This window comes from Haliotis rufescens, unplaced genomic scaffold (genome assembly GCF_023055435.1).
Source record: "Haliotis rufescens isolate VD_foot unplaced genomic scaffold, xgHalRufe1.0.p SCAF_2, whole genome shotgun sequence".
Lineage (NCBI taxonomy): Eukaryota > Metazoa > Mollusca > Gastropoda > Lepetellida > Haliotidae > Haliotis > Haliotis rufescens.
The window spans coordinates 16,048,112-16,065,037 of NW_025963890.1; the positions used below are offsets into that span (position 1 = coordinate 16,048,112).

At 39.8% G+C, this 16,926-nt stretch overlaps 1 protein-coding gene across 6 annotated transcripts in view; it reads right to left on the bottom strand.

Annotated features, from left to right (window-relative positions):
* The window catches only part of LOC124135610 (protein grainyhead-like), a 60,741-nt gene that overhangs the window by 21,061 nt on the left and 22,754 nt on the right, over positions 1 to 16,926 (bottom strand). Inside the window, exon 1 of one of the 6 annotated variants that reach the window (XM_046501012.2) lies at positions 15,739 to 16,869. The exons of 4 other annotated variants lie outside the window; for them this stretch is intronic. In XM_046501012.2, the coding sequence (XP_046356968.1) occupies positions 15,739 to 15,824 (86 nt within the window). In that variant the 5' untranslated portion in view covers positions 15,825 to 16,869. Of the gene's footprint in view, positions 1 to 2,722; positions 3,049 to 15,738; positions 16,870 to 16,926 lie in introns of those variants that run through there. One more of the 6 variants, XM_046501015.2, reaches the window with a different exon arrangement.

The following is a 16,926-nucleotide window of genomic DNA, read 5'->3' on the forward strand; positions in this document are numbered from 1 at the left end:
GTGAGTGAGTGTGTGTGTGTGTGTGTGTGTGTGTGTGCGTGCGTGTGGCTGCTTGTACTAGTCAGTACGGACGCCGATTTATAGAACTAGCCAACTGAGATACCATGCCGCAGTTTAACATGAATACCCTACTCAGACACAGTATACTGACTCCGAGCCGTCCCTTAGCCCCTTAATGCCGAGCGCCAGGCTGGGTAACAACAAGTACCACATTTTAACGTCTTTTGGTATGATGTGGCCGGGGATCGAACGCCGGACCTTCCGCTCTACCCCTAGACCCCTGGCGGAGGCGGCCAGGGGATAAAGTGTAAGGGTGGGATTAGAAGTAGGGTAGTGGCGGAAGAATAGACAAATTCACATTGAGGAAGAACTTAAGCTACACTGTAGTACGATGAAAGAGCAATGGATGATTTGTTTGTGAAAAACGTGATATTAAGCTTTCCAACAAAACGCATCATGCAAATAGTCCATTCACTGGAAATTGTTCTTGCGTGAACGCATTTAAGATCAATGATGAAGTTTGGTCAGATAGCCAGACTGCCAAAGAAGAAGGCTTAAACTTGATGGGTATGTTTGGAAGTGCCCCAACACTTTATCTGGGAGTCTAATCCCCTTTCAAAGCGACCCAGTGGATCGCGTCCAGCAAGTATTGGCGATTAGAGGGAAGGGGTCGCTCCTATGGTCACTGATCCAGAGGGAACACAAGCACACTGGTAACAACGAGGGTAACAGGAACAGTCCATTTCTAGCAAAGGGGTGACAACACATGTGCCAAAACTAATACACTGATACTGTTACTCTCGCTGTAAGGTGTGTGTGTGTGTGTGTGTGTGTGTGTGTGTGTGTGTGTGTGTGTGTGTGTGTGTGTGTGTGTGTGTGTGTGTGTGTGCTGGAAGGGGAGGGGGGTGCCTAAGTTGGTGGTCGTGGGTAGAAAGGGTGGTTGAGTGGTTTGGGGGTTCTAGAAGCGGTTTTAATGCGAATTTTATTTAGAATCGCTTTCGAAAGAAATACTTATACTTGCACATAATCATTGACGTGAGATACGCTTCTATTGATATTTTATGATGTGACAGTTTTTTTAGATTCGTCGCGTTCTCAGTGTCTCCCCGAAAACCTAAACGTGTGCTCAAAATGCCAAAGTTTGTATTCCAGGCATCCTACGGCGTTCTGTAGTTTTGTATGTAAGCAAGTACATGCACATATGAACGAAAAATCTATGAACCGACTTTGGGCTAAAACCATGATAAATACAATAAAACCTCGTAAATCTAGAAACTCCCTCCAGACGACCACTGTTAATTATCATGTTGCAAAACCACATCACTCAAGCCAGTGATCCGTTAATCCAGACATCTCTTTATCCCAATGATTTCACCTCAACGGTCATGTCCGGATAAACGTGGTTTCGCTGTACAATTTGCATGTTTTGTGTAAACTATTATAAAATTATGTCCGCTACAAGACATGCTTCAACGAATGATAAAAGTATATACTTTCTGAAAAAAAAGTAGGCATTAGGTTCACTTGCGCTGAAGCGTGAGTGTTTTAAGAAAAACATCGCTTTGCTGCTTCTGTTTGCTGACTGGGCAAAAGAACCGGCCCTGTCAATATTTTGCCCCATTCTCAACAATACTCGTAGTGAACATGTATGCGGCTATGATTCAATCTCCCTCGCTCTGTTTGCCAACACACAGTGGAAAGACGGTGGATTTTTAAACTAATTAGGGGTGGGGCTAGAAACTCGGAATAGCGTCTCCATTTTATACTTTTTTCACAGGTGGGTGATTATATAGACACATTTGATAGTTAAAATATAAAATAAAGAAATAAATACCACTGTGTCAGTATTTAGATATAAGTGCTTGTGCTTACACGTTAACTCAACAAGATAAATCCACAAACACTACTATGCTCCCAAAAAGAATACTTCGAAATATTAAGATATAAATATCTGTTCTCATTTCGGTACTTTGCAGATTCAACTTCGTGTTTAGTGTATCTTTAACAGGCTGAATCAAGTAACTTAGGATCTCCAACAAAGATAACATGACAAGAGTTATCCAAACAAATGAAATATATACTACTCAAATGAAGTAAGAGATAATCCGATTCTTTCATATTAGTATAGATAATCTGTCACGGAGAACATCCAATTTCTGTCAAATTACTTTAGTTAATCTGAGGCATGACAGATTAACTATGGTAATATGAAGAGTCAGGTGTTCCTTAACATCTTTTGAGTAATATAGTTGCCAATTGTAGGAAACGAAATTGAATAGAAAGTCATAGAAATGAAGCTGCATGCGTTTTCTCTGAGTATGTTGTCAGATATAAACACTTTCAGACACATTTCAGTTGTGCAATTAAACAAAGAGAGTGTTAAGGAATTATGACAAGGCATGGGACATTAGTATTCAATCGACATCAATAACATGTCGTCCATGGACTATACATTTTCACGTACACAACACGGACCAATCCATTAAACATTAAACACAAAGTTTGATTTCCTCTCGCAATATTCATGCATTGAAATAATTATGCAAGTTATATGTTAAAGCATGGTTTAAAAGACGGAAGAACAACAGTGTTATGACTGTTTCACATAATCAAAACATATTCATTTGCAACAAAGTATGCACAAAGTTTTAAAAAATACATTTTAAGAAAACCCTTTTTAATGAAATTGAATTTATTAATTACAAAAAGAAAACTGAGTTACCAAAACAGGAGATCTTCCAGCATCATTGTGTACAATCAACGCTTTCAAAGTATTCCAAACACGATGTGGCTCCGAGAACTATTCTGTCAGAATTCCACCCGGGGTATAACAGACGTCACATCGCCGATAAACAATATAGCCGGGGGCACCGAGATTCCGACTTCACCGTGGGCCGTTTGCGGTTACCGGGGGCGAGGAAAGTAAGAATGTCGGGGTGCACACCGGCTACACACCCACGCTACCTATTGATATTCATATTATCGTCTACCGCTCACACCCGCCTTGCTCCTAATCCTTTCTTTTGTCGCCAACGGGTCAAGGGAGATAACTCTACTCGCTGGGCGGGGCTGATCGCTGCGAGATAGGCCTGTTTTCAGCCAGTACGTCGTGGGTCGATCCGCGACCCAGTGGCTAGAGGTTGCCCTAGTTCGCCGCGAACTGTTTTGTTTACTTAGTGGACAATAAGTGGCGCGTTATGCATTTCATAAAAGGCGTGTCATTCCTAAACTGACCGGCGGAGAGAAGAGTAAAGAATTAACTGGGATAGAATTCATTTGCGGTACGTGCGCTGTGAATAGTCCATGGGACGCAAAGCGAAATGGGCCAATCCGAGAGCGGCGGATAAAGTCAAGAAAACTTAAACAAACTGATCATCGGTTTAATTGGCTACCAGAGCATTCTATGACACTGATGGCGACTTGAAGTTTTGTCGTGAAGGAATTTACAGGTGGTTAGTTTTTGTTGGAAATATTTTGTCGTTCGTTGTTGGCTTGGGGTTGGCGCTGTGAGGTCATATGTTTAGCTGGGGTAAATCCAAAGGTGTCACTATTTTTATACAATGTCGCGGGTAGCGAAACGAAATAATTAGATGTGAAAATATTTTTTTTATCATAATGCGATAAAAAGCAAAAACAATTAAATCCCCTAACGTCCATTTTCTGGAAGTCTTATAATTATAAGGCATAACATTGAAAGGGCAATTAATCAATGACAAAAAAAAATCAGAATTGAATGTATTTAAAAAGTATTTAAAACTTCATTGACAGATATGACTGTATTGTATAGTAAAGGCCTGTGCATTGTTCATGATGACGACAGTCGTAATTATCTCCCCTTTTTATGAATCACATCACCGATAGAGACTTAATAAGTAAAGAGTATCATCAATGAACAAATTATTAGAATAATAACACCTATAATCCCTCTCTTGTATATTTCAGCAATTGACATCGATCCGAAGGGAATGCCTCGGCGAACACTGCCTACTTAATTAGAGATAATTAGATATTCATCCAAACAAGTAGAAACAGATCAATAAACAATAAAAACAAGTGTGCTAGCTCAGCATAAACTGTATTGGCGAGATCGATCACAGAGATTGATCTATGCTCTGCAACGAAATGGGATTGTTTATGTTTCGATCACAATGTATGGCGTTGTTTAGCAATGGAGATTTCGGCACGGGTGAGGGTGGAGGTTGGGGGAAGGTGTGGTGGGGTGAATTGGGGTTTAACGTCACTTGTATAGCAATGTACATGTGGTATGTGTGCGTGCGTGGGTGAAATGGGGTTTAACGTCGCTTCCAAGATTAGTGCACTTATATGGCGACGTGCATGCACGTTTGTGTGTGTGCGTGTGTGTCTGTGTCTGCTTGTACTAGTCCAGACTGATGCCGATTTATAGTGCTAGCCCACTGATATACCATGCCGCAGTTTAACATGAAATTCCCACTCAGACAGTTTCCCAACTCCGAGCCGGCAGTCCTTGTTTTATCCCTTTAATGCTGAGTGCAAGGCAGGTTAATAACAAGTACCATCTTTTAACGACTTTGAGTAAAACGCGGCGGGATGGGACCATCGACTTCCGCAGACGCTCTATCCACTAGACCGACCACTGACAGCTATTGAAACACCTCAATTACACGTCAGTTACTAAGGACTTGGTTATAATACGATCAATATCGAATTCAAGTGGAATACATTTCACATGTACACGGGATGGGTGGGGGTCGGGTTACCGGTGTGTTATGTGCACAGGACTCCACATATCTGGGGGATCGAATTGAAAACGTCTGCAAACTGTCGTCAATTGGAAATACACCTAAAACAATATATCTTGTTTAAACAAGAGATCCTTTGAAGCTATTTTTGAGATTGAAGGAGTGTCAAGTTCGATGGTCATATTTGGGTCTCTTAGGAATGTGTCACTCTGAGTGGTTTGGCATATTTTGTCCTTCTATATACCGTCGAACTCCTTTGTAAAAGGCTGCATCATTTTCATCCCGAATCAAGAACTGTCGACGATGAGGGAGGAGATGAAGAAGGGGCCTAATGTGCCTGAGTCACTTACTTGACCACAAATGATAGCAAGCTCTATGAAGAGATGTGTGAGGGAGTGAATTGGGTTTTACGCCGCTATGAACAATATTTCATGCAGTTGTATCACGGCGTGTCAGGTTAATGTGAGAGGAAAGACCGAAGTGATGCAGGTCTTAGACGTTTGCCACTTTGGTGACACCCACGAGAACAGGTATGGTGCCGACAAACCTAGAAACATCGCGGGAATCGGGATTTCTGGCGTGCCCAAGGGACGCAACTCTGCACCTTAGGATGAAGTTGAAATGTTCAATGTGGCGTTCCAGCTCACTCCCTCACCCTTTTCAACCAAATGTGTGTAATATACACACAGTGAATGTTGACTGAAATATTGAGTTGTTCATGAAACAACACATAAATGTCTGATAGTTTATTGATTAAAATTAATTATTAAACAAACCATGAATCAATATAAAAAAACAACACTTAAAACTATTACGTTGTAAAGTTCCTGTCTATCGTGAATTGAACTGCGCACCTAAATTAGTATTTCTAATATCACATGCAGTCAAGCGTGCAACACTTATACCGTAATATATTTATATATCATATCCACGAAATCGTTGGTTATATGTCCGGCAGTTTTAGTATGAAAATCGATCCATATACATACATGTATATGCGTATGAGAGAATCTGAAACCTATAAAACTATAATCGGTGATTTGCTGGTATGAATATCGCATTGCCCGGTTTACAATGGGCATTATTTTCAAATAACTTTATTCATAAATGTCATGATTGTTTTGATTGTGCCCCAAAAGTATCAAACTCTGCGCAAACAATGGGTTTCTCGTAGATTGACAAAGTATCATTATCATCTCGACGCAAACGAGATTTCACGCTGACGACGGGACCTTAATGTCCACGCCATTGGCCTCTCGGCCAGAAAGCTCCCGCTCTGTTGTACTTAAACCCCAGGGTGCATCTGAACTCACTACGACACCGGCCACATAAAACATCGTGTACGATACTATTTTCCTGAAACCAATAGATTTCTTTTGTAATATGCTATATCCCCGAAAGCAATCTATCTTTCTCTCGTGGTCAAAAGATGTGACAGTTGACTGTCCCGCGACGGTATATTGCGATTGGTATACAATATGGCAAGGTGAGTTAAGTCCGCGTTAACAGAATATGATGTACCTGTCAAGTACTTCTTTGATTGGTCAAGCAGAACGGACATCTTGTCTGTGAGGGCACAGGACGTGAGACATGACCGCCTATTCAGGAAGAGAGTCATTGAGGTTAATCTCGCTTTAGTACTTTGGTCGTACTCCTTGAAGGGTTACATTTGATAGGGTTATGTATACGTGAATACTATTACGGGTTCATAATGTTAGTCTCGGGGGCTTCAAGCTGGATGAACATCATCAACATCATCATCATCATCATCATCATCATCATCATCGTCAGCACCAGCATCCACCAAAACGTCAAACACAAATTTTAAAAAATCGGTAAAATCTAATATCTCGAAAAATATATTTAATCTAACCAGTCTCGTGTTGTGTTTTATGGGCGATTATGTTTATACTCAAACTCACTTTGAATATCAATCTCTTTATATTGCATGAATGCGTATTTCAGATTGCATAAAGCTATAAGCATTTATGTCACGGTGCATCAGATGACATCTAAAAACGTTTATCGAACAGTTCATTACGTTAGTTCCTTTGTTAGCAACGGTTCCTGGCAACAGGCATTAAACATAAATATCATGCAACCCATCTCGCGCCAAAGACACATGACTGAAATTAGCAACTACCCGAAAACAAACCGGAAATTATTTCATCATACAATAGACGTTTATTGTGTTTTGTTTCACGACTATTTGTTGAAAAAATAGCTTTGCCTGACTAGGGTGTCTTTGTGCGGGTGCAGTGACAGGTGAAGATATCGATCAAGGGACACAAGCACGGGGTCAATGAATTATTGATATCAACAAGCTGCAATTGACATCCTTTACTGGAGACAAAGGTGATATCGACATCCACGCACTTGTCGGAGATGACATTTGTGGACTTGAAACGAAAATGACATTTTTGCCTCAGGCACTGTCTAGCAATAAAAAAATATCGACACGACTAGGTTGAACTTTTGGTATTAAGGTGATGTGACATATAAATATGTTTACGACGTAAGAAATAGGAAAAGTGTGTTCACTAGTAGGGACTAGAACTGGAACCTTGGCGTGGATAGCGAACGCATTGTCCAGTTGCCTACCATACAGCCTCCTTAAAAGATAATCTAAAACACATTTCATTCTTATATAAAGGTGACTTTTATTATTTTAGGATGCGTGTTCGTCCTATGTTAAACATTAGGTATACTTTCATTCCATCGCCAGTTCCTAAACATGGCATATTCAACTTTCCGTTTAAAAGTTTAAGAAGGGTCTCTTAGTGCATTTCAGGTTTCGTGTATTTGAACGCGGTGTTCTGTCAGACTCAGAAAGGACGACCCTGTCGGTATATTGTACGAATATATAGACATAGGAAAATCATAAAATCTTATTGAAATAGTCACGTGTTTTTTTAAAAAAAACTGTCAAACACATTCCAAATGCAATATGCTGCGAACATGTACTGTTTATTCACCAAACATGCTAGCTTTTCAAACCGACAGTCTTAGCCTTTGAGCTCTCATACAAAACCCAACCTTAGATTATATTCGGTGCATGGTCAAAAGCAAGCTTACTTCGCCGACTGTCAGAAAGACAGAACAACAATGATATAATCCCAAAGGCATGCCTTTTCTAAAGAATCTCATCTCCCATAAAGAGTTTTAAGGTAGAATGTCTTACAGGAAAGTCCCATTATTGAACAATGTGCATTCACTGAAACGCTATCGTCACAGAACCACGGAAGCGTGAACTACCTTTTAATAGCAGAGACCCACTGGAGAACTTCCTCGGTAAGGGGTAAAGAAAAGGGCCCTGCGCAGTTTCCGACACAGAATCATATGCAACAACATAGACGATAATAATGATTATGACAATACTAGCAAGCATGATGGTAATAATGATGAATATATTTAAGTGGATGAATATCATAATTCAACGATGTTAAGCATACCCTGTGGTGACGAGTGTGTGTGAGTATGTGTGCGTTCGTGCGTGGATGGGTGGGGGTAGTATTTCTATTAATATGCTGTGATTATTAAAGGGATAGTTTGGTGGAATTAGTTGTACACTTAAGGCAATAATATGCTAGGAATAGTACAAGGCAAGGTTGTGTATAAGTGTGCCCTGCATATGATAGTGTCAGGCGTGGTGTAGGATAAGATAAAGCAGGTTGTGTCTTGGATATGCCCCGGAGCGCCGTCACAACATGTGTAGATGAAAAATATATTTCTTAGCTTTCCTACTTGTAAATGGACAATGAAGACAGTGTATTTAAGCAGCCTAGTTCTCGTTATTTGAGAGAGTCATACTCTTGAAAAACATTTTGGAAGAAAAACCCGAATGCAAATATTTAAGGTTGTATTGTCTTAAAGGTTTATCGCAAGACAGACGCATAAACTTTAGGTTGGGATTAAACAAGATTCTGCTTTATTTTTTATCACCGACGGTAAATCGTACTCCCACACAAATGTGTATCAAGGGTGTTGAAACCAGTGATAAATATTTCACGATGAAATGTGTTTATCACCGCGTAAAACACGATATGAGTAGAAGGAGGTAGATATATAGCTTTGCGTCTTTTCATACAACACAACACTCTGATATGCATGCATTTTATGACGAGATTTCACAGAGATCTGACATTAACCGCATCCGTAGAAACCACGTGATACATCCAACACCCCCTCCCTCCCCCAACCGCATGGTATGCAGCACTTCCACGTGCCCTAGCAACACCTGCTATCAACATGACAGATAAGAAGCGTGTACATTTCACATGGGGAGCAATGTAAACATTCGAGTTACTAGTACCGTTATTGCATTTCCAATACCATAAAAAGAATACGGGTTGGTGTACTCCGATTAAGTACTTAATTCGAGACAGACAATTACGAAGCAAATCTACATTGACCCCGTTCAGGGGGTGAAACTCGTCCAATGTATTCGCCTGCTATAGTTTAAGGACTAATGCAACCGTTCTCACAATAGTCGGCCAACCATCCTCATCATCTTTGTGCAACTATCGTCACAGCCTATCGTCACAATATCAATGCAGCCGTACAATTTGTATCCAACCATCATTATCATCTCAGTACAACCATTGTATACGATTCTGCGGGGGTTGTTTTATCCAGGGGTACAATCAAGGTGATTCTAGAGTTTAATGTTTCCAGGGATAGTATTACTAGATTGTAGGGATAGTGTGGACTCCTCCTTGAACAAGGTCGGGAAATGGGAGACAGTTCACGTATATCATTGTCAGGATAAAGGCGTGATATATACACTGTCGTGGGGGACATACTGCACATTACGCGCAGACGGCTAGCTCGACTCAATGGTGGGTGAGTGGGTGGATTTGAGAAGGAGTACTCTTGTTTATAAAAAAACAACCCAAAAGCGACATTGTCCTAAAGGTTTCATGGATTCAACATTCGTCTCTTCCTGCCTCATATTTCTCTAAACATTTTCCGTCAGCTGACTGTCACGTGTGACATTGACGAAGTGAAATATACACCTTCTGTCAGACATTACTTGTCGGGATCGCCAACGTGGGATACCTGCACAAGCGGGGGGGCTCGTTTCAAAATATTTTGGAAATTTACTTTCGTGATTTGAGAGTGTTTGAAACCTGCTTTATTACATTAAAACGAAAATCGAAAAAAACATGTTTTCTTTCAAACTAGTATACATGGCTTCACACAGAGCGGACACCATGGGACAGAATTGCCTCAACCGGGCCAGAGAGAAATGTAAAATATCAATACAGCTCGCATTTTTTCAGATATTGTAATACATTTGAAAGTGCAATTGATTTTCATTAAAAAAACAAATACATCACATTCCAGTGCAGCTGTTCGATATGGAGGGGCTATGTCAAAACGATTATGTTCAATATTGTCGATAAGCCACAAACGCATCAGAACACAAACTTAAGTGTTGTATTTGTCGAGAGCCTACACACACTCCAACTCAATATAGGTGAAACCCTCCGTTGATAAGTCACTTAAAAGGAAAAGGGATTGAAGTAAATGTGACCTTCGCCTCAGCCCACCTACACAGCCTGTTGAAATGGATATCACAGGCAAAAACGCTTATATCAAACAGAAATGTTTTTTCATATAACAGCCAACATCATTTGAGTCGATAAAGCATGTATTCGCCTATTAAGGCCACCAGTTATGATTTGTCGGGGTTGAATTTAAAAAAAACTTTGATAACCTTTAACAAAATTTAATTTCAAAATTGATTTCAAAAATCAAGGATGTCAAATTTTGAAAGAGCAATTAGGTTGTATATAGGGTATATAGACGCGCCTTTGTTGACAGGAACTGACACACGTGTTCACAAATTTGATTGACAGCTATTCACATGGGTGTATGAAATGTACAACAATGTAGCAGTGGTAACAACTTATCACAGCAAATGAATTTAAGAAGAGTTTGATTATTGATAGTATTCTTGATAAATGAATGGGAAGGTTTGGTCGCGTGTAGAAATGTAATTCAGATCACAAAGTGAGAAGATTTCACATGGTGTTGGTCATAAACTATGTGGGGGATAATAAATATATCTTCTGTTGAGATCAGTAGGGATATCATAGATCAGGGAGCATAGATAATTCTTGTTACGCTAAGGTTCTTCAAGTTCAAAAGGACATGATATTCGAGCGGCTCTGTTACAAGGGAGAAATAAGGTCACCAAGTCATAATGGTCTATGCGTCTTAAGTGTCTTATCTTAGTGGTCATACGTCATCGTGACCCCAAGGGTCGCACACCTGAGGCCCCATAATCTAGGAGAGAACGAGATGACCATGTTATTGACATACTATTAAACATGTCAATATGCGTTCATGTGAATATTAGAAAATATGACAATGTGTTTACTTCTATTTACCACAATGGAATGTACTTTTTAACTCGGGGAGACTTTCAAAGCAAATTACAAATACCGCATTAACTGAGACTGATGGTAAAATTTTGAAATAGATCGTTTTCGAATTCTGAAATGTGTTTGTCTACCAGCGATGTGTGAAGCTTTGACAAGCTTTTACCTGTTCTACGATGGATAAAAAGAAAATATGATCCTTAAATTGAAAGAGGCTTTACATATTTTCAACATTTGTGTTAATGTTAATGCGTTATGTCTTATAGCGGTGGTAGTCTCATGGGTACTGTATAATATGTGCAGTTTGTCATGAAATCACACATCATGCATTTAACATGCAATTAAGCGAAAGCGACAACCTGTAGGCGTTTAGTGCTTGCTTTCGGTAACATCTAAAAGGACCGGTCCTTTGATGAATGCAGGTAGCGATTAACATCGCGAGCATCGATAAAAGAGTGTGGGATATCGTTCAAGATAATCACACGATGGTCACGTGATTTATCACATGGACATACATCTTTTTTATGATAAGCGACAAGAAAGAGATGTATGCAAATGAAGTAACTTTATTACCCATTTCTTGACACGATCGCTATCTAGTGAGGAAGGCCACGAGGAAAACCCTGGGGGCAAAGGCGAGGGAGACATAGCACGGGGGGTGGGGGCTGTTATGCGATTAGGCGGCGGCGTTTAGATGAACATTCTTGAGACTCATTCCTTGATTGCAAAAAAATGTGCCTTTGGCATAACGCATTTGAAACATCTTGTATCGGTACCACCTTTGTAAATAATTAACAAGCAAGCAGCATTTTGCCTGGGGCGGTGACTATGTGTGTTTTAGACGGAGATGTTGCGATAAGTGCTTTTAGTGTTTACATACTAAGCGCCGACGGTAGCTGGTCAATACGGAATACAGCGCTTACACCTAATGTAAACCTACACGTAATGACTGAAATGTATTGTTATTCTGTTGAAATGGATTACTGGGAATTATTCTAAGTACATGCGGTCTTTGTGCAGATTATACGATCTGTGAAATGAATAATCTTCCTAAGAGGTGAAATAAGCGTCTCAATTGTTTGACATAAACACAGAATACATTCATCCCTATTGACAATGAAAAGTCTCGGACATCCATTTCGTCAGTCATGGTGAAATAATTTTCATGTTTACTTTTCTTTCCGAGTCAAAAGTTGATTAATTTCTTTGAAAAACAAAGTCATCTGTAATTACAACGATGCCACGAACCGTGAAATGATAGCGTAGTCTATATCGTCATGTACAACATCAGCGAATTGTGTCAGGTGGTGAAAACCATATGTATTCATGTCACTCTCGATTCCAACGTGATATGAATGAGTGTCAATTTCACATCGTGATAATAATGCGGTTGGTGGGTGAACAATGCTATTGTACATTACAAAAGTTGACCGATGTATATTTCATTATGTCACACCTGCTTTTTGCAGGTATCAGTTGACCGATTGCCAGTTTTGTTTGTATAAGTCGTTGATTGGCACATTGAAACCGATTCCATTCCGTGAGGGAACGTGATGCTCTCAGTGAAAATTCCTATAGAAACATTGCTTGGGTGCATCAAACGTATACAAGTCCATTCAAGTCTTGTTTCTAAGGCCTCGATAATTGCGCTGAATATAATACATGCTAATTTGGTATTTAATCAGGTGTAACGAAACTTATTGATCGACAAGTCTGGCAATCAGTGTCATGATTGAATAGGTAATTTGGGCTTGAGGAGGGGGTCGGTCACATGGGGATGGGGTGGGGTGTTAGGGGATTTTGTGGGGTTAAACACCGTTTCATCCGTTCATTAACGCCAAAAGCATTGTTTCAATACTACACACATCATTAATCTTTGTTTCGGAACTTACCCGGATACATAACAAGACAGAGCAAGTCGGAATCATGTCCTGCGGCAAACATACTTCCGCAGGAAGGAAAGAAGAAAAAAAATAACAAATGAATAGAAACGACAAAAATATACCTACTTATCCCACAAAACGTTAACAAAAAACATGGAAATTACTATATACATATTGACCCTCATTAAAACCTAATTTTTTGGGATGCAATTAAAGGTCCTGAAGAATAATTCCAAATTCCGAATGGGATCCATGATTTTTGTTTGTTTGTTTGTTGTTTAACGCCGCACTCAGCAATATTCCAGGTATATGACGGCGGTCTATAAATAATCGAGTCTGGACCAGATAATCCAGTGTTTGACACCATGAGCATCGATCCACGCATTTGGGATCGATGACATGCATCATCCAAGTCAGCGAGTCTGACCACTGATCCTTTTAGTCGCCTCTTACGACATACATAGTTGTCTGGGTTCCATGACATGGTCCCTTTATCTATATATGTGTATTTGGCAAATATAATATTCATGCAGTTTGACTACAAGGCTATTTCAGTCGGACTGGCATTTACAACTGACTTAAGTTTGACGTTCGTGTCATACGGCCTTTCCAGCTGTTTAGTTTCTGTATCTTGTATCCAGCTATAGCGGTATGAATGCATGGGGGTGGTTAACGTGATAGGCGTGTGCGCCTGTTAACTGTAAGTTGCAAAGCGTTTCCCACTGAATAGCTTGGTGTCGTGACTGAACGGTCGTATTGACATTATAAGTATTATATATGTGGAAATAGCATTCGTTTCGAATGGTTATGAATCACCAATTGCGTTTCCTAATAGTCAAAAGGATACTTGTGTATGAATAATAAATACGTAGCTGTAAATACAACACGAAATCTTCGTCAACCTTGACGATTGTTTACAGTGAAATGCACACACATAGTGAAATAGACAAGTGTATGTTTCAATGACACAGCTGAAAAACATTGACAATTGTCTGGGGGAATTCAAATCCTGAAATAGACAATGTTGGTGTTGATGTTTCACGTGATAATTGCGAATCTTGGTTTTTTTTCACTGGCTCCACCCAACAGCACTGACAATTATCTATGGTAAAATGTAAATCCTGAAATAGACAAGTTTGGTGTGATTCGCATGGGTTTCAACACTGACTCCACCCAGTAAAACAGACAATTGCCTATGGTGAAATGTACGCTTAGAAATATACATCATTGATGTGTATGTTTCACGTGATAATTGTGCATCGCCAGTTTTATCACTGGCCCCACCCAGTAACCTCATTTCACGAAACTGTGTCATACAGGGTTGAACCTTTCACATCCAACCCACTAAACACATTTCGTAAAGCGAATAAATCTTTAAGAATAAACTTCATTTTTTGCTTCTCATAGACAGAAACCACTTCAGGTTACAGTACAGAGAAAATTTAAAAGTACCTAATATGTGTAATAAAAGCAACTAAAAGCAATTTGTTTGATACAAAAGCAACCATATTTACAGCACGACACATATAAATTATTACCGGCCTATAACTAAAAAGTTTAAGAAATAGGATTGTCATATTGTACGACTGTAAATATGTTATATTTTTAAATTTAAAAACAATTTCATTGGCGACATGCTCATGCGCCAAGAGGGGTGCATCTGTTATTCACGCTTTATACTATTTCGCCTACCGGCAGTAACATATATGAATAATTCATAAGCAAGTGGGCGGGACTAAGGGTGTGTTTATTGGGTGCAGTATCATAAACCAGCGTACACAAAGCGGGGAACCAAATTATTTAATATTTAAATTTTACTTTGGATTACGTTTGAACATAAACTGAATTTCAGAGGATTCTTATTAAACAGCGTAATTCCTAATAAAATTGGCCCTGAGACATAAAAGTGTAATTTATGAACATGAGAGGATATATATCAATAATATTATGAAAATATGTGAAACCAAAAATTTTCATATTTAGACTTTGATGGCAGAATTTTAAATATGACAAAAGTACATAGACATAACTCAGGGACTGGACACAGAGACGAGGTCACACGACTGTCAGCTGTGCAGTCCTGTTTTCGGGCCATGTAATCTGAGCCCTTGAACATGTATCGTAACCTTCCCTTGACATGCCCTGAGATTCTGTGCGACAACAGGCAATAACTACATGCTATCGTTTGACATATAATTTTACTCTTAAAAGGATCATCTATAATTTCGTGCCATCGATTTTCTGTGCAACTCGATATGCAGCGTTAAAATACAGTATGTACTCGTAGTGCTGTTTGAACGGGTAATTGATGTTCCCCCATTCTGCACAAATACAATGATAAAATAAATCTATCGATCACCGAGCTCTGACCACTGAGGTGTTTATCACAAGTTGAATAATTCAATTATGATCATCAATTATATCGGTAATAAATATCTCAGTGTGTTCTGCCACCCATTATAATGTAAATGCGGCGAGTCCCCATGTCGGATATTGCCTTGCACTATTATAATGGTTGCCTGTGTGTGACAAGTCACGGAAATACGTAGTGTCAAATTGTATGAGTTTGGAGATTACTGTTGGATTAAAAATAATAATTAAAAAACATCAACGAACATCAACGTATTATAATTCATGCTGTTTAGAAAACACGGAAATACTCGATGATATATTTGAAATGTCACGGAACTGAAACAAATGTCACATTTCGGTATTAACTGAGTGTCTGTAAATGAAAGAATGACTTACATTATTGCTGATATTTCGCCATCGGATAATTCAAATCCATCAAGAGAAAGATCTTCCTCGGGGCCCCAGCTCCGCATGTTTACCATGGTCGTTCCTAACTATCACAATTTCGTATACCCGGCGATCTCAGCCGTGTGTGGGGGTAGCACTGACGTAACCCAACACGCCCTCCCAACATCAATAGAGCGGACTGCACGAACACAGAAGCTCACACCCTACACGGTCCACTAGCCCCGGGGTCCAAGCACTTAACACACTGTCCAGCGATTATGGCGTTGACCACATGGTCAGAAGGTCTTCACCACTGCGTGGACATCTCACGGGTAGTGGTGATCTTAACTGACTGGGGAAATGTCTCCGTTCGTCAGTGGTCAGCTACGCATGGATGGTTCGCCTTTATTGCTGTGTCCCTCGCGGTGCTACCTTTTCTTTGCATAACTATGGTTACCATGGATACATATTATTCTCTCTCTCGTGTCGTCTTCACCAATTTGATGGTTTCTTCTTTAGGGGTAGATTGGTTTGAACCGAGGGGAGTGATTGTCCGGCTTTTTAAGATCCCAAGCCCTAGTCCTTATAACAACATGCCATTGAGTCCGTCTGTGGGGTTGAGTCCTGCGGTTGGACTGTCGCGACGTGTTGTTTTAACACCGAATTACACTCAGCTTGGCAAATTAATATGTACAGTTAAACGCATTCATGTTAATTGCAATTCAATAGCGCCTCTATAAACACTCTTTGGACCCAAAACGATTTAACTACTTGTCAAATTAGGAACTTGGAACCAATTATATTCACCCATTCACACAACCAATTATAAAAGTCCTATGACTACTTAAATCCTGTTAAATAGTCATACCAACATACCAAAACATTAATTAAATCCTTCTGATCTTATTCCAGCTCAGGATCCCGTTTCTTGAGAACGGCGTGTTGAAAAAAAGCTAACATGCCTGTTTAAGAAACAGGGGGAATTTATGATAATAGCTACCGAGGTTAGTGTATGTTCTCTGTCGGAATCAGGTGGTTGTAAACTATATTGTTCACACTTCGCTGCCTACATCTTAACACCAATGCCCCAGACAACACATACGACGACTAACACAACCACGCTCGCGACAGTAGCGATATAGCCACCATCACACCACGGGACGTATAGCACACTGTCACACCACAATCCTGATCTAC